Source organism: Archocentrus centrarchus, chromosome 19 (assembly GCF_007364275.1).
Source record: "Archocentrus centrarchus isolate MPI-CPG fArcCen1 chromosome 19, fArcCen1, whole genome shotgun sequence".
Lineage (NCBI taxonomy): Eukaryota > Metazoa > Chordata > Actinopteri > Cichliformes > Cichlidae > Archocentrus > Archocentrus centrarchus.
In genome coordinates, this window is record NC_044364.1 from 3,570,487 (window position 1) to 3,593,838 (window position 23,352).

The 23,352-nt window shown below is 39.5% G+C and overlaps 1 protein-coding gene across 3 annotated transcripts in view; it reads right to left on the reverse strand.

Moving 5' to 3' along the window:
- Positions 1 to 23,352, reverse strand: part of slc39a11 (solute carrier family 39, member 11) — a 178,304-nt gene that overhangs the window by 74,141 nt on the left and 80,811 nt on the right. For 2 of the 3 annotated variants that reach the window (XM_030754886.1, XM_030754888.1), the window contains exon 5: positions 11,541 to 11,682. In XM_030754886.1, the coding sequence (XP_030610746.1) occupies positions 11,541 to 11,682 (142 nt within the window). The remainder of the gene's footprint in view (positions 1 to 11,540; positions 11,683 to 23,352) is intronic. The other variant, XM_030754887.1, reaches the window with a different exon arrangement.

Here is a 23,352-nt window from a genome sequence, read left to right on the forward strand (position 1 = left end):
TCTGCCGTGGCAGCGAAGCAACCAATGACCACAACAATATTTTGTCCACAAAGGTGACACCTGCATGACAGTCTACTATCTTTCATACATTTAGACCCGTTATTACAGAAGCATGTTCTACAGTATTATATACAATTACTATAACAGAATATATAACACTCACTTTATTAGGTACACCTGTTCTCGCAGCAGTAACTCGCCTTTAGGGAAACAGGTGTGTCAAGACAACCTGCTGAAGTTCAAGTGGCTTAATTTCAGAGACTGCTGATCTACAGTGCTGAGATTTTCCTGCATATTCTTCTCTATGGTTTATAGGGTTTACAAAAAAAGAGAAAATATCCAGTGAGCAGAGTGCTTTGAACTGACATGAAGAGAACAGTAACTCAAACCAATCACAGGATGCAGGCGAGCATCTCCGAATGCACAACGGCAGCAGAAGACCACACCAAGTACCGCCTCTGTCGGCTAAGAACAGGAACCAGATTACAATTCCAAAACTGGAAAATGTTTAAATTTCTTCTGCAACATTCAGATAGTAGGGTCAGAATTTGTTGTGATCAGCACGGATCCATCCTGGCTTGTATCAGTGGTTCAGGATGCTGGTGTGTAATGATGTGGGGGATATTTTCCTGGCACACTTTGGGACCCTTAAATGCAGATCTGGCAAATGTAATTTAGCCAGTAACAACTGGACTGAATCCAAAACTTGTCAAGTACTGTTCAACAACTCATTTGTGTGCCACTCAAGGTTTACACCCAGATTAACTGGCACTCATTGTGCCTAATCTTTGCAAAAATGTGGCTCAGAGAACTGGGCTATATTTGCTGGATGCAAACCAAAATTGCATCATCTTTGTCACAATGGTGGACATATAATTTATGATCTTTGGGCCATCAGAGCCAAACAATTTCAAGAAGTGGCCCGTCTCTGCATGCTGTCTGGGAGACTCCCATTTTCATTATGCTCAGCTTCATCTAAATTAGCAGTGTTTGAAGGCACCGATCTGATCTCACTTGACATTAGTGTCCCAAGTTAAAAAGCTAAACCAAACTAAGCTGTTTTCTTCACATGTGCCTTGCTGAATGGACTAGATCTTTTATATAAAGCGCTTTTCTTCATGAGTACTCAAAGCACTTTATACAACATGCCTCATTCACCCATTCACACAAGTACTTTTTCCTCCTACATTTAAGTGCTTTCTATTTAACATTCACGCTCCAGTGACCACATCAGAGAGCAGCTTGGGGTTCAGTATCCTGTTCAAAGGTACTTTGGCATGCAGACTGGAGCCGCCAGGAATTGAACCACCAACCTTCTGATTAGTAGATAACCTGCTCTACCTCCTGAGCTACAACCATCCCAAATGGAAGACATTAGTTCTGTGTAGAGAAACACACACACACACACACACACACACACACACACACACACACACACACACACACACACACACACACACACACACAGTAAGTATATATTTTTAAAGACCAAAAGTCAGAAGTACACACACATTTCATTAAGAGCAAAAATCAGAGAAGAGATAATTGATCTTTTTCTGTCAGGGTCACTTATTATGGAACGGTTTTTCTGATGAAAAAAATACTTTCATCATAAGGCTTCCTTAAAATCCTTATTTATAGATTTATTTTGGTCTGATTATACATGTGTAGGGAAGTACTTTTAACTCTTTTACTTTAATATCTGGTTTGTCGAGCATTTCATTAGGGCTGATTTTGATAAGTGCTTTAAATAAACCCCATTATAATGATTACAGACAGAGAGACAGACCGGATCTTATTTCTTATTCTGGAGAATTCAGTGAAGGGTATTGCTTCTTAAGCAATGATTCAATGTAATGTACAGATGTATGATGTGGTTGGCAGTTTGCATTAAGATTTCCCTTTGATCTCAGCTACAGCATTACTGCCCCCTCATTATTAAAGATAGGTCACGTAGTTAATTGCAGCTTTTGCCCAAAGAAAGAAAACAATTAATTAGGCATCACACTAACATCCAAGTATGGAAGTTCATACTCCAGAACTCACAGCATAGTGTGTTCTGAAGAATTCAGACATAATCCCATTTGTCACTTTAAAGTACATCCCAAAATTCAAACTGAAGAGCTAAATAAACAGAGGCACACTTTGATTCATCCTAATACCAACTGAATTATTTAGGAACATATGCATTAAGCATGAGAAGCAACTGGAATAGTTTTGTGTACCCATGTGTGTGAATACATGCATCTTTCAGTGAGAACATACTTACCAAGGGCTTCCTGCCACTTCAGATGCATGGAGAGCAGCAAGAGGCAAGGAACTGATCTATTAAACATGTTTCAGCTCTCGTACAGTTGGAGAAATGAATCTAGACCCAAAGATCGCTTCATACACCAGATCACTCTGTTGTAACCTGGAAAAAACTTGGATCTAAATTATAATCCAAATTATTCAATTCAATTTTATTTGTATAGGGCCAAATCACAACAAACAGTCAACTCAAGACACTTTATGTTGTAAGGTAAAGACCTACAATAATACAGAGAAAACAGTCAAAACGACCCCCTATGAGCAGCACTTGGTGACAGTGGGAAGGAAAAACTCCCTTTTAACAGGAAGAAACCTCCAGCAGAACCAGGCTCAGGGAGGGGGGGTCATCTGCTGTGAGGGGGGGAGAGACAGGACAAAAGACACACTGTGGAAGAGAGACAGAGATTAATGATAACTAATGATTAAATGCAGAGTGGTGTATAAACAGAGTAGAAAGAGGTGAATGAAAAGAAACACTCAGTGCATCATGGGACCACCCCCAGCAGCCTAGGCCTATAGCAGCATAACTAAGGGAGGGTTCAGGGTCACCTGATCCAGCCCTAACTATAAGCTTGGTCATAAAGGAAAGTTTTAATCCTAATCTTAAAAATAGAGAGGGTGTCTGTCTCCTGAATCCAAGCTGGGAGCTGGTTCCACAGAAGAGGCGCCTGAAAGCTGAAGGCTCTGCCTCCCATTCTACTCTTAAGTATCCTAGGAACCACAAGTAAGCCAGCAGTCTGAGAGCGAAGTGCTCTGTTGGGGTGATATGGTACTATGAGGTCTTTAAGATAAGATGGGGCCTGATTATTCAAGACCTTGTATGTGAGGAGAAGAATTTTAAATTCTATTCTAGATTTAACAGGGAGCCAATGAAGAGAAGCCAATATGGGAGAAATCTGCTCTCTCTTTCTAGGCCCTGTCAGTACTCTAGCTGCAGCATTTTGGATCAGCTGAAGGCTTTTCAGGGAGCTTTTAGGACAGCCTGATAATAATGAATTACAATAGTCCAGCCTAGAAGTAATAAATGCATGAATTAACTTTTCAGCATCACTCTGAGAAAGGATGTTTCTAATTTTAGAAATATTGCACAAATGCAAAAAAGCGGTCCTACATATTTGTTTAATATGTGCATTGAAGGACATATCTCACAGTGTTACTGGAGGCCAAAGTAATGCCATCCAGAGGCTGTAATCATTATGCAGGAGCAGGTGATGGAGCTCATATAGTACACTGCAGTATATTTCTAACTAACAGCTCATTCTCTTGACAATACGTTCTGTAAAGATAACACATACTGGGGTCCGCTTGAAAGAAAGGCAGATGTGAAATGTAAAAGTGAGGTCAGAGGTCAAATGTGACATGATATTTGGATGCAAACTATAATGTGATATTTAAAATCCCCACATACCAGCATCATTTCTTGAATGCTGCCACTCCAAACAAAATCAGGAGAATTTTAAGTATAGTTTTAAAGATAAAATATATTTTATTAAAGTTTGACCTTGAAGAGGAGGTCAGAGGTCCAAAGTAACCTGACATTTAGAATCTCAATTTGTCATTCTCTATATGCTTATATGTCGCCAATACAAACAACGGCAGTAAGAAATAGTTTTACTGTAAATAGTTCAAAGTGATAATAGCATTATTATCACTTTGACATTCAGCTCAATCTATTGACCTTGAAGGAGAGGTCGGAGGTCAAATGTGACATAATATTTTAAATCTTCATGCGGTACTTTATATATGTTGACAATACACACCACACCTGTAAGAATCATAGTTTCAAAGATGCAAGGCTTTCTGTCAATTTTTTGACCAGTAAAGTTGACCTTGAAGAGCTTGGTGGACGTAAGCCGAATGTTAATGGATTGTTAACATGACCCCACTCTGCACCCCTACACAGTTTTATCAGAATTCACTCAAAACTTTTCAAGCTATCGTGTTTAGAGACAGAATGACACACAAACGCTACCAAAAACATAACCTCATTGGTGAAGGTAACAATGATATTCAATCATCATTTATAAATATCTGAGAGCTGATCAGCGATTCAGTTTCTGGTTCGGTTACAAAGTGCTTTCCAACACTGGCTAAAATAAGAGCGACAACAAATTGTGCCACACTCTGCTGTGCCTTGTTTTATTCCATTCACTAAATCTTCTGTCACTTCAGCCACTCCCACCTGCCCCCACCATTAATCACCTGATCTTCTGCATGTTCCTGCACATTTGCATCTACTTCCCTAATTAATCCTGTCATTATTTATACCCCAGATTTACTGTTCACCTTTTGTCTCATCTTTGGGATTTCTCACATTGCAGCAATGCTTACTGTCCTGGTTTCACACTAAAATTCTGAAATGTTAACAGTGCTTAGAATAATTTTAGCCATTCTTAAGTTTTCCGATTTGCATACTTTGTTTTCATATTTTGCTACTGTACTGTACTGGGCAATAAAATGATGCTGGACAAACCTGTGAATGTGGAGACAATGGTTAACATGCTCCTGGCTGCACTCCTCTGGGGTTAAAATTGATTGAAAACTGCGGTTTGGTTTCTGCGTTGTAGCTGGAGACTCAGCTCTCATCACCAGTGGTCTCTGACATGAAGGCTGACTAAGTTTGAAACAAAAATTGATGTTTGCTCTTCCTGGCATCAGAACAGGATTTCCAGGAGAGTTCCATGAGAAAGTGATCTCCAAAGGGAAGATCGACCACATCTAACTCAGGTAAGACTGCATTCATGGAAGGTCTTGATCCTGTCAGTCCTTCGCCACACTATGAACATTTAGTCTGTGCAAACTTCATGAGACACAACAGATAAAAATCAGCCATTATCATCTATAAATGGCATCTTTGCTTATAAATTTGCAAATATACTGACACTGGTGGACATCTAGAGTCATGTGAAAAAGAAAGTCTTTTACAGGACTTGTGAAAACTAAGTACAACCTCACCACTTCCATAGGGGGTTAAGAGGGTAGTAGCCAGATGCTGGTAATCACACGCACTTGATCAGCTGATCATCAGCACGTGTGACTACCTCTATAAAAGCAAATATTCTGGCAATTTGCTTGTGTGGAGCATACAGGTGTGTGGTAATACAATGCCACAATCTTCCCAGAAGTGACCGTCCCAGCAAATTCACCCCAGGGTCAGACTGTGCAGTGCTCACATAGGTTGCAAAAAAACCCAAGAGGTACATCTCAGACTCTACCAACCTCAGTTAGCATGTTAATGTTAAAGTTTGTGACAGTACAACTAGAAAAAGACAACTAGTATGGCTTGTTTGGAAGCGCTGCCAGGAGGAAGCCTCTTCACTCTAAAAACAACATGGCAGCACGGCTCAGGTTTGAATAAACCACAAGACTTCTGGAGCAATGTCCTCTGGACAGACAAAACCAAAGTGGAGACCTCATACAAACTGCCAAACGCAGTATTGGAGGGGTGATGATTTCGGCTCATTTTGCAGCCACAGGACCTGAGCACTTTGCAGTCATTGAACTGACCATGAACTCCTCTGTATACCCAAAGTATTGTGTAGTCAAATGCAGGGTCATATGTCCAACAGCTAAAGCCTGGCTGAAATTGGGTCACGCAAAACAACAATGATCTGAAGCACAGCAGCAAATCTACAACAGAACTGCTGGAAAAGAAAAGAACTGCAAAGTGTTGCAATGGCCCAAAGTCCAGATCTCAACCTGATGGAAATGCTGTGGTGGTACTTTAAGAAAGCTGCACGTAAACAAATACCCACAAACCTCGATGAACTAAAATAACACTGTAAAAAACGATGTAGGAAACTGAGAAAGTGATACTGAAAATGAAGTTATTGCTAGTAAAGGTGTTATTCCAAGTTAATGAATCATGTGGCACATTTATTTTTTGACAGGACTGCATCGACTGTTCTTCACATGACTGTATGCTGATTGGTTTTGGCACTGCTACACTTTGCTTTAGGAATAAACAACAGATTTGTTTTTGAAATGGAAATTCAAATAATGTGCTGTGTTCTGCTTAATTGTGCTGTGGAGGAGTGTCTTAAAGTGCTTTTCTAAAAACAGAAAATTGATTCACGCTTCTGCACAGATGTCTGTCTTAGCAATGAACAGGAAGTATAATTAGAGTTCCAAGCAGTTATCGCCCTGCCTGGGAGATTAGAATGAAGTCAAAATGGCAATACATACCATCCACATTCATATACCACACATCTGAAGGACTGGAGGGAGCTTTTGGTTTGTTTATCTTCTGTGATGACTAAAAAGATAGCAACAGCTGCTTCATAGACAGAGCTTTTAAGTGAAAAGGGCAGATTTATATCAAAATAAAGCCAAAACCAAGAGAAAATACCCACAAATTAGTCAAGAAGTTTCAAAAAAGAAAGACCAAAGAAAGGGGAGACCAGACACCAATCATCAGATCACTGAAGGACACCGAAAGATAAAAGGAGCATTGATTGAGATCATGCATGCATGGAATCCTAAAATAAGGTTTTAACTGAAGATTCAACATGAGTGTCTACACATGAACTAAAAGAGATGATTATCAATAGCTTTAATGTGTGAAGATGATCAAAACCTGGCAAAGTCAATCTTTCAGTGGGTATCAACTACAAACTCTGTGACAGTCTTTAAGACTGGATACCTTCTGAAGTTTTTTGGACTCGAGTGCACTCTTACTCTGGACATCGACTGGAACTCACGTAAGGAGCAGTGTGCAAATTAGTGAGAGACAAAACCATCAATCATCTTTTGTAAATCTCATTTGAAGAAGCATTTACACCTTCCTCCACCCCTAACCCCATTCAGGTGGAGCCCAGATTAAGATTCATACCACGGGCAGTATTAAAGTACACTCAACATCCCATCAGAGGCCTTGAACATAACGAAAAAGAAGCCTTCAGATTTGAACCTGTAACAACAGCAAGAGCCCTGAGGCTACAACCGTCTTCACTCCTGCAGCTGCTGTACTGTGCAGGTAGACAGGGGTTCTGATATTATTGCTGCTGAGCCGTGACTGAAATACAGTTACACTATTGATCTGTTGAGAAACATAAATAAATAAATATACACAGTAATATGCAAAAGTCTCGAGCCACCCCTGATTTCTTTATAGTCTGCAAAGAAAATGGGAAATGGCAGCAGCGACTTATTGAAAAATGTGCAAAGATACATGGAAATGCAGTATGTATATTTCTATATTTAATTTCCACAATTCTAATAAGCTTGAAAATCAATATTTGGTTTGACCTCCTTTATTTTTCAACATAGTCTGAATGCTCTTATGCAGCTCTCTTCCAATTTCCTTAAGTAGTCTTCGGGAGTAGTTCTCCAGGCTTCTTAAAAGCAGACACTCACTGTTATACCTCTCCTGACGTCCTTCGTACATATTGACGACAATTTGAACCAAAAATTTCATCACTCCATCAAACCTAATTTTCAGAGCAGCTCTTGTGTTGAGCACTCCTCAGCCTTTCCTCCCTGGTTCCCTTCCTTAAGAATGGCCTCTTGACAGCCGCCCTTCCACTGATACCATTCCTGATGAGACTTCAGTGAACCGTAGGTGGATCAACTAAAGGGTCAGCTGTATCTCTCAGGTCTTTGCTGGATTTTCTCTGGTTTCTTAACAAATTGACTTTCAGATAGTTTTCATTTGCTGTAGATAGTCTTTTAAGACTGCAACAACTTATTTTGCCCTCCAGCACTTTTTTTTTTTTTTTTTAAGGACACAATGCACAACATGATGATATACCAAGTTTTGCATAATAACTTGTTGGTGTAAAAATATTAGGTCTGTCAGACTGTTAACTTTGGCATTTTTTTTTGTAGATTCAATTAAAGAGTAACACAGCTCAATAAAAATACAATTTAAAATGGATTATTTACTGTTGTCTGCCATGCATAGACCCCCTTCAATTATCTGCCTTATCTAATGCTTAAATGATTCACAGACCAGTGTTTAAAAAGATCTTCCTCTTGAAAATGAGTGAAACAAGCAGTCAGTGTCCAACGAAAACTCTGAAAGACATTCAGAAAGCCTGGAGAACTACTGCTCAAGAACACTTTCAAAAAGTACAAGGAAGTCTGGCTCCATGGAAGCAAAATATAAGGAAATTATCATTCTCTACCTACAGCAGACTAGCTATGCTGCATTCTGAATAGCAAGTCAAACATGCAGTGACTTAGAGCACATGTTATCCCCAAGGGAGCTGGTCTTATGCTCCTTTCTGTTTTCTGTGTTGGCTGACTGACTTCAGTGCCCTCAGGCAAGCCATGAGGGAAAATGAGGGTAGTCTGAAATATACAGTACCAGTCAAAAGTTTGGACACACTCACCCATTTATATGAATGGGTGAGTGTGTCCAAACTTTTGACTGGTACTGTATATTCAATCACTCTGTGGATTCAAAGCTGGGATTCACTGTAGACCTTCCACATCACTTTCATTAGCACTAACATTTAGCACAGGTACCCAACATCTGTCCTTACAACAGTGAAAATGAAACACCTGAGTTTCACACTATGTAAAAACGCCCCTATCGTTTTTACATATATAAAAAACAAAATCAGCTGCATAACAGTGAAGTCACTGTGACAATAATGCAAATGAAGAAGAGGAGTGAGTCAGAAAATGACTCAGATGAGCATACGCAAACAAGTGAATTCGAAAACATAACTTAATTTTTCAAAAATTTAGCAATTAGCGTTGTTCATGTTGCAGTCCAGCTGTTCCTGTTAGCTCAGCAATGTTTGTTTTTTTCCCCATAACAGACACAAAGGGAAGGCAGCGGTGTCATTAATAAGATAATGGGCTGCACTGCAGTTAAATTCAATTTTCAAAGACCTGCTAATGCTAATGGTGACTCAATGAGGTGGCACTCGATTGGAAGTGAATGTATTTGTTGAACCTAAGCTTCTTCTGCAATGAAAGGCCAAAATATGTGTTCTAAAAAAGCTATGCTACTTCGCATTAGAGGAGACTAAAATTTCCAGCCACAACTTTATTTTTATATTTTATATTTATATACAAACTGTCTCAGAGTTATAATTTTTTATTTATTTATTTTTTTAAATCAATGCCTGTTGGCACGGCCATTTTTCCTCCTTTGGTCTCTTGTTAATTAGCCACTGGTGAGATACTCCAGAGATGCTAATTCACAGAGATATCACTGAGAATATCCCAGATAGGTGAATAATTTAGTTTTTTATAATTTTCTTTTAGATTCTACCATTATGACACCAGGGGAACCAAGCTTTACATAGGCATCCTGTTAAGCTGGTAATTGCCAATATCTGTGGCATCTGATAAGTAAAAACTGCCCTCTTCTCCCTTTCCCTACCTCCCTGATTACATCTTGCTTTTTATGATTACCTCACAAGCTGTTGAAGTCTTATATTGTTTTTTCTTTTTTTCCCATTTTTTTTTTCCCCCCAGTCCTATCAATGAAGAAAAAATCTGCAGATTAATGAGCGAGTCCCTTTGGGGTACACTGTGTGGAAGGAAGGTATTTTTCCATTTCCTGTAGTCATACAGAGATAACTAGACTTTTTGGCTCAGTTCAGTCAAACTCAGGTGTGTTTTCCCATTTGATTTGGTTTGTTTGAGCTGGCAAGAAAGCTGTCAATCAAAATCTGACTAAACAACTCAAGCAGAGAGACATTTCAGGCTGTCTCTGTCTGCTTCAAAGCACACTGCGCTGGTTTGACTGTGCGCAGAAAACAAACAATATTTGCTTTGACAGGGTAAAAATTATTTTATGATTTTAAAAAGTTTTTTAAAAAACTCAGGAAGTGATCTATAATAAATGACAGGAGGTTGTGCACTCATTCCTTCTTAAAAAGTCACTTTGGGTATAATTAGGATTGTTTTCTTTCTTGCTCTTCCCGGCCATCACTTTTCACAACTTACAGTCGTGACAAATAGCTCTAATAATAATTCATTTCTTCATCGGGTTCTTTGTGCCAAAGAAAACTAAATACACAAGGCGTGTAATCAGCAGCATGACTTTCCACCACTCATAAGAATTTCATTTCCACTGTTTGCTCTGATAGTCTGGTTTGAAATCAACAATGTGTATGATTCAGACAGAGCCCCTGCTGTGCTTGGAATTCATATGAACGCAGAGAGACAGTTAAGAGCTTTTCAGTTTAGGAATAAACAGAACACATGAATGAAAAGCTCATTTATATAAACTGTAACCATCAAAGAAAGCAGTAACAATGTCCAGGTAAACTCACACAGTCTTGCTGGTCTGCGTCAGCCTAGTGATAAAGTGGAGTCAGTCTGCTATCAGTTTGCAACTGAATGGGGTCAAGATGGCAACTACATGCAATCTGTGATAAACATTTCATGGGGTCCCGTTTTTAGACTAGTGTGACTGAACCATTACACACACACACACACACACACACACACACACACACACACACACACACACACACACACACACACACACACACACACACACACACACACACACACACACAGTCTATTTTCCTGCCAAGTCGGGCCAGTATTTCAGTTTTGTTATTAATTTCCACTTTGTTCAACAATTTTCCCCCTTTGTTAGATGGTTGTATATTTTTCACTTTTCTGTTGCTGTATTTCTTTGATATGTTGGGAAATGTTTCCTACCACATGTTTTCTGCAAAACACCACAAAATTAGACTTAGACTTATCTGTCTTGCACATTGGAAAAATATAATTTATGTTAATTACAGCCTCCCCATTTTAAACCAATCAGACAAGTGTGACAATTTACAATTAGTATGTAGAACAGTACATTACGTGAGTGACTTACTGGGAATAGCATAATGCAAGATGATTGCTTAAAGGAAGGATTAGTGTTGCAAACCAGGATAATTTCCCAAGAGCTATTCAGATAGAAACACCATTCAAAGTAACAAGAACACCCGATGAGAATTACAGGTGGAGAGATAAGGCAGGTGGAAAAAGGGAAACAGAAAAAAACTGGACAGCTAAAAGATAGCCATCAGAGAAGCACCGGGTGAGGTTTTAGAGAGCCAACCAAATGTGGTGCCTTTTGCGCTCACTCTCAATTTTGCTTTCTAATGGCTGAACCTCTTTTGCAACTGCAACAAAATCATGCATTTAAAAAAGTGGGAGCTCCACAGGTTGCAGCTTGAAATAGTGTAGTACTGAGAGCTGCAGCCTTTTTTTTTCTGATATCCAACAAAAAAAAAGCCGATGTGGGTATATGAAGGGAGGCTTGCCTGAGAGATGTCCAGCTCTACCTATGCTGATGGTCATATTATCAGAGTCCAGAAGCTGGAATGGGGGATCCTCTGCTTTTTCTTTGTGCATCTTGGAGTCAGGGGACAGAGCAAAGGCAGTATGGGGGTCCGTACCCACACCCTGTGGATGACAGAAAAAAACAGAGACATAGAGGCTGCTTAGACTGTCACTGAGTGCATATTTACATAATGAATTTTAAGGGTCAGTTGAAGATGGTGAAATCTGTCTCTTCCCTTTGGTTGTTGATTAGCCTGTTATTATGAATGTCTACATATGATTTGAGTTTGGAATGTTTTGCAATTCTGACAAATCAACAAAATTAATATGGCAGAAATGCAGACAATATTAAGTGGTTTAGTGTGCAGTGAGCTCCATATTTGATTAAAAATAGATTATATAAGACAGCAGGACCATCTTTTAGGCCACTGTCATTTAAAATGCTTGTTAGCGCTTTCTCTACTGCATAGCCTCACAATGTTGACAAAGAGCTGATGTGTTTTTCTACTCTGATAATAGTCCAGTTTGAAAATGATATAGGAAATGTCACACTGTTAGAGTAAAGGGAAGCAATGCCTTTCAAGTACTTCTCAGAAATAACGTGCAACTCAGCTTAGTTTGGAGAAAAGTGAATAAATGGGCAATTCAACTTTAGATTCCATAGATCCTGAAAAGAGTACAGATAGAAATAATGCTTCAGTTGCAAAGTGGAGGGCTTTTCTTTCAAATAACTTATTCAACAAAATAACAGCAGTGATGAACTTCATAACTTGGATGTTTTAGAAAAATCTGGCTTGTGTCACAGTTTGTTGAATAAAAAAGTTTAGACCCAAGTGTAGGACGCATGAGGCAGACTGAATTAACAAAAGACGAGCTGTTTATTTAGGCTAATCCATAAAAGCCTCAAATAAAGTCCATGCCATGAAGCACAAATTTCAAAAGACCTCAGGAGAACATGGAAGAAAAACACAAAGGGCAGGATAACACATTTCTTCATTGCAACATTGCAACAACAACTGAGGGAAAGACAGGACTATTTATACACGTGGGTGATTAGGGAAGTGGAGACAGCTGGGGCAAACCACACACAGGTGTAGTCAAGAAAATGAGCCACAGGGGGAAGTAAAATAGAGCACAAGACTCAGGAAACAACCAACAAACAAAGTAAAACAGGAAATGAACTTAAACAGAGGGAAACACTAAGGGGACTGATAAACTCCATAAATACCAAGCTACAGTAAAACCAAAATATGGAAACACTAAGCCCAACAATAATCAGAAAACTGGACTTCTATTGTAACAATGAAACTCGAGGCACTTAAAAATAACCCCCAACCCCCACCCAACAAAAGTCACAAATCCCAGAAAGTAGGCAGTGATACGTCATGAATATTCTCATATACATAAGATTTCAGTGTTTGTATTTTTCCTGCTTTCTTCATTTTATTTTTTTAACGAAGAAATCCATCAAGTAAAATTGTTGTAAAAGTGGCTGCATATTAAAAATCTGCCACAGTGAAATCAAAGTCATAATCTTATAACTTATTACTTAAAAAAAAAAAAAAAAGAAAACAACTTTAGTGGCATCGTTTACAGTTGTCTGATTTCTGCTGTTCCACAAGTAAATGTTTAAAACTGCACACCAGTAATTCATGAAATATAACTTGGACCACTTTATTCATATGAGATTTGTTTTAAGCGAGTGTAATAAAAGTTCCGTTAAGGCCTCAGTCACACAGGCCTAGAGACCAGTCGGTGACCCCTGTAGCTACAGAAAAAATATCTATTCCCCAACCGGTTGACGAGGGGCTGTCAGCTGGTGAACTCAGTCACAAAGACGTTGCTGCACCAAAACCCTTCTTGTGATTGCTTTGGTCATTGCTGCCATCTGCAAACACTCATTTAAACTTATTTACCATCCAAGCTGCAGTGAAACGTGAAGAAGTTTGACACGAACTGGAAATGTGACTGTTCACCTTCAAGGTAAAAGTTGTGCTTTGCTGCTGAAACCAACACATTTTAAAAGGTTTCAACTTTTACTTTGAAGGCAAACAGTCTCCGTTTCTGGTTCTCATTACACTCTTCACACGTTCACTTGGCGTAGTAAGTTGCAAATATTTGCAAATTATACGCAAACTACAGGCCACCGCAGCAACCTGCAAGCAACAAAAGCAATTGCAAGAAGATTTTTGGTGCAGCACCGTATTTCTCTGTGTGACAAATTTCACCTAGCAACAGTAAGCACCCGCTCGCCAAGTGGTCAGGAAATACACATTTTTCCCTAGTGACTGGCGTTTGCCAGGCAGTCACCGATTAGGCTTTAGGCCAGAGTGTATGGGGCCTTAGTCTATACTGTTTACACAACACTGTCAATGTGGGAGACAACTCTTCAATAAGAGCACAAAAAGTTATTAGTAGCAAGCATGTATGTAGCCCAGCTTGTAAAGGTCATTGGAAGTTAGAATACATTGAGGTTAGCGCACCAACTAGTGATTATGGACTGTTTGTGCAAGTGGACAATGATAATTGTTTGTGTGTCATGTTGAATATCGGTGGCTTATTCCAGAATAATGCAAAATTGAATACTGAAAAAAAAAGAGGAGAAAAAACTTTCAAAGACTCAAAAGAGCTCTTTCAGAGAAAACTCATACACCAGCAAAATAGTTAGATATAAGAGAAAACGCATGTGTGAGAGCTGAATAGTCCAACCAAAGCCATTATCTACCCAATTAACTTGTTTCAAACATTTCCAGTCCTCACCGCTGCTGTGTCAGTGAAAGCAGTAGGGGAGGGTCAGGAGGAGAGGTGTAGCTAATGAAGAGGGAGCTATAGAAGAAGAGGAGAAAGATAACGGTCAACAATAAGTAACCAAATTATATTTCAGTGGTAAATGTCTATTCTATGGAGGTCTGAAGTTCTATGTCCATATTATTATTTTTTCACAATGCACAGGTTAAAATTAATAACAGACAAGTGCTTTACAGCTCAGTAACTTTCATATTCACACAGAATCGTCTGTCAGAGAGGAGACAGCTGACTGCAATTAACCCAAACGCCTCTGCTTTCACTGTCAGAGTAAATGTGTTCAGCTCCACTGTGCCACCAGAGCAATGGAGCAGCACTGGGAGCATCACATGAAACCAGCAGCCTTGTTTGTGTGCGTGCAAACAGAATACTAGATTTTCACTAGCTGCAGTATTGTGTGATGAATGAAAACAGTCATGATCACCACTGCTCACTACCACACTCTTGTGTGACAAAGTAACAAAATAAGAACAGTTGGAATGAACCTATTGTCAACATCTATTCAGCCCATTAACCAGTCCTCTCTGCTATGTATCATACAACCATTTTCTCTCTCACTGACTCCATCCAACAGAGTGGAATAATGTTTTGATGCATGGTCAGTAATCCGGCTGAGTAACACCCCAGAAAGCTGATTCAGTTCATCTGGATGCACCGTTTTCAGTGGTAGAAATGTTCCATCGCTCATCCAAATGAGTTCTTCAGTCTCAGCTGACTGTAGGTTTCCCCAGCCTTAAAAACAATAACGCTGCATAACAATCAAAACCATAACAAAGCGCCACAAGATCAGTTTCATGATGGTTGATATGCAAACTGTCTTGAGCATTAAGCAGTGGCCGTGAGTATTATTCACAGAGACTTGGGGATCAATCACAGCTTTGTAAAAAGGTGAAAGGTCTACTCTTAGGCTCCCTCCTCAGTTCAGAGATGGCCGTTCCCATGTTACACAAATGGCCTCTCTTGGCTCCCCGCTCAGCTCAGAATTCCTCCCTGTCATGGATGTGCACAACCTCAATGTTGAAAGAGTGGCTACTGGCCTGTAGGTGTAAACAGACTGCAGTGTCCTGGCCTGATGAGGTACATAGCTCTTCTGTGTTGTGCCATCCATTTAGCCAGGGGTATAAGAGTACACTATATACACTGTATTCCTCTGTTTGTGCCAGGGGACTCAATCCTCGGGGTGTACCGATTCGTGGCGTAGCGTGTTTTTGAAAACATCTGTCTCAGCTGACCTGACACAAAAGAGATCACCAGTGTTTTTAACTTAGGCAGTGACCTTTGTTCTTCTCTCCTGGATCGCCTGCAGCATTTTTAGGCATCTCCCCTGCTTTGACAAATGCCCAGCTGGGAAGCCAAATTTCCTCAGGGCCTCTCTGTTCTGCTTCCCTGGCCACTGTGTTTGCTTGGCATCCTGATGACATCTAAATTTATGCTTCGTGGATGATGAGAGTCAGACCTTAAATAATCCATACATCAATTTTCAAATGTCCCCCATTACTGATGATAATTTCACAGTCTAAGAACGCTAGCCTTTTGGGTAAAGCTTCAGTCAGCTGAGACTGAAGGAGCCACTTGGATGAGTTATGAAATGTCTTTCCCACTGAAAACAGATGAACTGACACAACTTTCCGGAAGAGTGGAATACCGATGATCCCGTCTGCACTGTTTACTCCTGAGACACGTTGCACAGCCAGAATAGCATAAGAGTAAAATGACAGTCATCTTAATCAGCTTCATTACCTTCAGTTACTCTGTTGCCTTACTCAGGCTACTGTGACCATCACAGGATGGTCAGCATGGGAAAAAACAGCCTTCCATAAGAAACTTAGTATCGTAGGTATTTATGAGCACACCTGTGTTTGGGCATCTGAAGATGGAAGGAACTAATTCAAGACAATATCCTTCCAAAGGATAAATAATCACAAATCGATTTCCTGTAATCTTAACTGGCTTTTTGAAGAAAAGGAAGAAAAGTTTGTCTGATTCGCTTTGATATAATCTTCCTATATGCTGCTTTTAGAAGAAAGGGGACAAAATGCCATTAAAAGAAACTTAATTTAAAAGAAAGATGAAACTTACTGAAAGTACAAAATCAATAAACCGGGCTCAACATCAGACACTATCTGAAGCCAAAAATAACACTCAGAAGACAGAACACTGAATCAGCACCACCAACAGATGGGAGCTTAATTAAGTAGTTTTAAAAAAAAAATGGCCGGTTTGCGGAAAACAGAGCCCATATATTCATTATCCAACCATTAGATGAGTAATATCCAAAAGTGACTGCTCCTCCCTCCCTACTCCCTGAACAGGATATTTACCCATCTCCATTACTTATGTAGCCACCAATTAGCATTAAGTCTATTATTTATATTTTATACATGTTACTCAGTGAACCACCAGTCAAATAAGCTAAAAAGATAGCTTTGTCACTGTAATGTGTTAGACCATATCTAATACATTTTAAGTTGTTGCATAAATATGGTCTGGCTGAGCCTGAGATTTACATTCAGCTTTAATAACATTTTCAAATAAAGGATTCGGAGGGGTGTTGATCATCCTGTAAAGCTGCAGAGACGCTGAGTACAAAGCTCCTGTCACTCCTGTGTAAAAGTACGCTCCACTGGTAGAATAAATCCATATATGAATTCTCTTCAGTCTCAGAAGAAAGTGAATCAAAAGCAACCTGCACCGCTTACAAAGTGTTCCCCTCCTCTGGTAGGCTTCATGTTATATTCATACGGCCAGAGCCAGGTTTGCATCCAAAACCGCTCCAGCACTCCAAACAGGGGCCACAGAAATATGATAAGCAAGAATAAGATAAGCAATGAAATTATATAATTAAAGCAATGTGGATAACATGATGTAATTCATGGCATCCGTTGTTTCATGCATTCATTTCATTGCAGTCCTCACAAAGATGCTGTTTCCACCTGCTGTCTGTCTGTAAGCCCCTCACATCTGAATGACTCAGAACTGTTATATCATACCAGTATAACCATATCTGGAAATTACAAGGAGGACAAGGCATTCAAGTTCCCTGTTTTTCTAGGAAAAGTGTTGTCTTCATCACTGTGAATAAATTATACAATCTAAAGTAATATAATAATAATATGCAGTAAAACCTCCTCTGCTAAGTATAAACGGAAAACAACAGATTTTTACATTTTAAAAATCAACTCTACTTCACTTACACAAGAGTAAAAATAGGACGACAATTTCCTTGCAACTAAAAGAAATTGGTGGTTGCGCCGTGATTGCATTGAAGTTTTTTTTTTTTTGCTGTCTGTAACCAATTGCAAGTTGTTGCAGCAACCACCTGGTTGCCCAGAGGCTGAGCACTCTCAGCCCCTGGGTGATCACTTTCAATGACAACGCAAATGTTACCCAGTGGGAGGCAATCTGTCTCCAAACAATCACAGACTGACTGCAGCCACTCCCAGACTGACTGGTTAAGGTTTGCAAATAACTGCTGTCTAATTAATAAAAGCAGACAGATTGCCAAATTATTGAGCGAGTCTGTGGCAATAAGCATGTTTATTTGCAACAGGGACTCAGCTGGTTGCAGACTGGTTGTATTCTGATATAAAAGCAGGGTTGCCGAGCATCTCTGTCATTTCTCAGTTAAATTGCCTTGTGCAGCAACTATGTCACTGTTCATGGAGGAATTTTTGTATTTCTGTTTCAAATCTATGAAGTTCTGGCTGGAATCTGAATGTAAGTAGTTCATATAAATATCTGTTTAATGTGAATTTCTGAGTACTGTATGTAGACAGCAACAGATTTCTGCCCATTTATGACAATTAATCACAAACCAACTGCATTTAATCCCATTCAGTCGCAGACTGACTGGCATCGCCTTTTTAATCACTGCTTTCATGCACCAAACTCGCTCTGAAGACGGCAACTGATTGCAAGTGGACACAGACCTGGTCCCTGTCTTCAAAGACAAGTTGCAAGTTTATTGCACATATTCGCAGCAGTTTTGGTTGCGCTGCGGTCTCCAACCGCTGTTTCTCCTGGTGTGATTGTAGCGTTAGAGTGGTTTGTTTTACTTTCCAACTCTTTGACAAAGTTGAACTTAAAACAAAGCATGGGTGACACAATTGGTCTTATTCACTAATATGTGCACCAAAAAGCTCTTACCCTACACAAAAAAGAACCCAAAACACAAGTGTGTAAGCAAAATTACAGTCGGCTTCACAAAACATGGGCAACGGCCACTTTTGTTCTCTCGAGTTATTCTAAATTAACAGGCTCATGCTCGCTACCTGCAATCTGCACAGCCCCTTTTCACATTTGCCTCACATAAAAAAAAAAAAAAAAAAAAAAAAAATGGTGATATGAGAGAGAGAGAGGAAAAAAAAAAAATCAAGGCCTGGCTGAAATAATGGAGGTGCTGAATGTCGACACTGTGACACAAGTAAAAGAAAATAAAAGATTTGACACTGAAGGTGATGTGAAAATAAAGACTAACAGGCCAAAGAAAAAGCAGAGAACAAGTGGAGGACAAGGAGCAGTTGATCTGTCCACCTCAATGAGAAACTCATGGCATCTGTGGGAGAAATCTGACCGTAATGTAGTGATGCAAGTCATTTTTAATGAATAATTAAAAAAAAAAATTAGACAACATGCTCTTATGTATGTATGTATTTATGTCTCTTATCTCCTCCTTAATGGGTGGGCCAGTCTGAATGAAGCTTTGCACAAACATTGTCACACATACAGTGATTATTAACTTCTACATTCACTACTTCAGACAACTTAAAAATAGTGCTGCAACTGATGTCAGTGTTTATACTGTTCTCATCTTTGTTTTTTTTCTTTCTTTTAAAAGCCTCTCTTATTCTCCTGGGTATCAGCATCGAGTTTGAAATCACAGTATTGTGACAAACCTGTTGTAACGTATGAACAAATCAGGTAAAAAAAAATAAAATACTGAATCACAGATTTCTACATGAAACAATAAACTTTTGTGTCGGCTAAAATGTGGAGGTTTTTTTTTTTTTTGGTAATTGGTTTATTTTCCAATAAGTGTGAGAAATAAATGTGGAAACAAAACATCTGAAAAAATTCATATCAATTTGTCTTTTTTTGTTTTTTCTTGCTCTCTGGTTATTATTTATTCGGGTTAGGGTAAAAAAAAAACAAAACAAAACAAAAACTAATGAGTGAGTTGGTGCATGACTTTGGGGATGTAGTGTCACTGTTTGGCTGAAAACACAGACTGTAGCCTGACAGCCACTGTTAGTGTTTACCATCCGTTCAGCCAAATAACAAGCAATCAATGTGAATCTCACAATATGCTTGGAAAATAGCTGGTAATATGCAGTAGTGACATTACATACTGTATATGTTCAGAATAAACCAACACCTAATAATGTTACGCTTCTACTGCAATTAATGTGAATGTTCTTTCTGCATGTTTTTACATTTACTGTCTTTATGAGGTAACTGTCACCTTGTACTGTCTGCTGGAACATGTGAAAAAGTGTGTGTTCAGTTCAAAAATGCGCGTGTCACACCACAGAGGAATTCACACACCATCTCTGAGGACGTTATTAACCTGCAGTGGCCTTTGGTGACAGCCCATGATACAATCTCATCAGCAGGTGTGGGCTCACTATTAAAACACATCCAGCAGCAGCTGCAGCAGCAGGCGGCTCTGCTGATCTCTGGAAGTCTCTCGCTCTTCTTTATTTCTTTCTCTCTACAACGTGAGCATGTTTGATGACACCACAGAGAGTACAGAAAGCCACGTTCCTATTTGTGGTCATTAGTGCATCACTCGCACCACTTGTAGGAAAAAAAATAACAACACATGCATGCAAATCGTTATTCCTTTCCACTAACATCAATTTCCAGTTAAAACAAACCTACAGAGACTTAAATCAAATATTATATGAAATAACTGATCAAACAGCTCCACAGACAACTGAACTAAACTCAGCTAAACTTAAAAAATATTCTGTTTTCTTACTTTCTTCTTAGCTTTTCCTCCAAGACTAAAAAAACAAACAAACAGCCAGTGATGAATTAAATGACTGTTAGTAAGATTAGGCAAAAAGACCCGAATTTCCTGGTGGAGAGCTGGAGCGCGGGAAAAGAAACCAATAAATTTTGGTTCTGGAAACTTTCTTTAAAACTACAATAGAGCATTTTGGCAGTGGGTGCACTTAGTGAGTGACCTTCTAGCTTGTGTTTTTTGTGGTGCAGAAAATTAAGTCATCAACTTGTAGTTTTTAGCTCACTTTAGATTAGATTCAGGGAAGCACGGTGACGTGGTGGTTAGCACTGCTGCCCCACAGTTAGAATACCATCTGGACGGCCTGGGTTCGAGTCCACCTTGGCCCAAGCCTCTCTTGCGGAGTTTGCATGTTCTCCCTGTGTCTGCGTGGGTTTCCTCCCACAGTGCAAAAACATGCACTTACTGGGGTTAGGTTAATTGGCCACTCTAAATTGCCCATAGATGTGAATGTGAGTGTGGATGGTTGTCTGTCTCTCTGTGCTGGGCTGGTGACCTGTACAGGGTATACCCTGCCTCTCGCCCTATGTCAGCTGGGACAGCCCCCCGCCCCCCCAAACAGGATAAGCGGAAGTGAATGGATGGATGGATGGATGGATTAGATTCAAGGTAAGGCTATAATGCTGTCTTTGGACTGTTTGACACAAATCCAGGCTTTCAAAGGTAAAACAGAGAAAGAAATTGCAGTGGACTGATTCAAACGTATGCTTATAACTGTGCATTTAACATAATTTAAACCTGGCTTACCACATCACTCACCAGCTTGGCTCAGTCAATCCACCCACTCCTCACTGATCTGAGAAAAGCCTGCTGATCCTCATGTACTGTAGCACTCTATAGGACTATAGGCTATCTGATGTATATGTGATTCATTCTGTGTGAAAGCTGGAGCAGAAGAGATGTCTCAGAGGACTTGTCCCACAGTTTGATGAGGAAGGCAGGAGTTGAGAAAGAAAAATAGAAAAAAAAAAAAAAAAAAAAAAGAGTCAAAGCACCAACTTCCCTGTTTCCATCAAAAACACACCAGCAACCTGTCATATTTACACACAGGAGCCCACTCACACCAAAACCCTCTTGATGTATGGCCTAAAATACAGTATACACTATATCCACTATCTCCACTTCAGACTGGGCTCAGTCTGTTTGATCATGGAGACCCAGTTTTCTCAAGCAGAACTAAACCCAACTGGTGCTCACTCAAGGAGTCATCAAAGAAAACTATTTTCTGCCATGGAAATTTCACAGCAGCAGAAGACGTCTCCTGAGCCCCGTTCCTTCCACAAGGATGACTGAGCAATGGTTCGGGTCATTTTAGATTTAAGATTTGTTGGACGCTTACATCAACAGAACAGGCCATCTTCAACTCGAGTTGTTTTACCATTACGTCGCCGCTCTCTCCTCTGCTCGAGGTTTAACACTGGCGAGTGAGCTGCTCCGTAATAATCTCGCATTCTGGTATCACAAATTTAGCTTTTCTAGTTCTGAAAACAAGCTTAACTAAACTTCCTGTCACATGACGTCCTGTTTGAGGAGTTAAAATATTGTTGCCATAACTCTTCAACAATTTGCGCCATGTGAAGTGGTTTTTGAATTTCTAGTTTAAATTCTGAATACAAAATCTCAACAGCAAAACACAGTAACTTTAGGATAGGGCGCTATGCAAAAGTCTTGAGCCACTCCTCATTTATTTTCTTTATTTTTGCTTCTGAGGTCTTGAGAAATAGTTCTCCAGCTTTCTGAAGCTCTTTCAAAGTTTTTCTTTGCACATTGGCTGATGAATCTGGCCCTTCAGTTGATCCATCTGCTCTTTGTTGAAGCCTCATCATAAATGGCTGCAGTAGAAGGGTGGCTGTCAAGAAGCCATTCTTAAGGAAGGGAAACAGGGAGGAAAGGCTGAGGTTTATCACATTATACAAGAACTGGACTGAAAATCAGACTCAGGAAAACAGGGCTTATGGGGTGATGACTTTTTTGGTTCAAATTATTGTCAATATATACAGATAATGTCAGGAGAGAGGTACCACAGTGAGTGTCTACAGTGATCTGTAAAACACAGTGGAGGCTCTGTCACAGTTTGGGCTGCATTTCAGTCAGTGGTGTCGGGGATCCTGTCAAAATTGATGGAATCATGAATGCAGAAAAGCACCATCACATTTTGATCCACCATGCAATACCATCTGGAAAGTGTCAGTAATTTATTATCTATTATCTATTTGTAATCTGAACAAACCCCACTTTTAAAGACAGCACACTATAAACAAATGTTTACTGATATATTTTAACTTCAGGTCATGACGGGTGAAGTTTCAGTTGAGCTCAACATAAAATCCATAAAAGGCTCCTTTAAATGAATCCTCAAGAAATCCAAGTTCAAAACCTTTTTTAAAAAAAATTATTTATTTAATGTATGAATGCAACTCATAACAGCAGCATTACTTCTTAGACAGGCAGCATGATGTTAAAATTAGACAAGCTTGAGAGAAGAGCATGCATTACCAGACTGCTATGAGACAAAGGTTAAGCTAAGGCTGTCATTAAAGAGACTCACATTTTCTCTGAAATGAAAGATGTCAAAGGCAGTGAAGCTCAAACAGTAGGTACCAAATGATGCAATGAGTTTAAATAGTGAAACAAGATATTTATATATTTCCCCTCAAGTATAAAAGCATAAGCCTGGCCAAATTTCATATTTTTCCTCGTACTCAACAAATCCCATGAAAAGACCAAGCCCAAGCTGCAAATACACCTTTGTTTTGTCAGCTCACTGCACACAGAAGGCCTAACTAACCCCAGTCAACAACAGGCACTCCATCCAGACATACGTTGAGAGGATATTTTGGTCAGACTTCCATCATTCTGGTCTGGTTTAATTGAGCAGCACTAATTTAGCTTAGACTCATTCAGTTATGACCTGTGAACAAAATCAACAACTGCACACACTTTCACTGGCTTCTGTGCAGCCA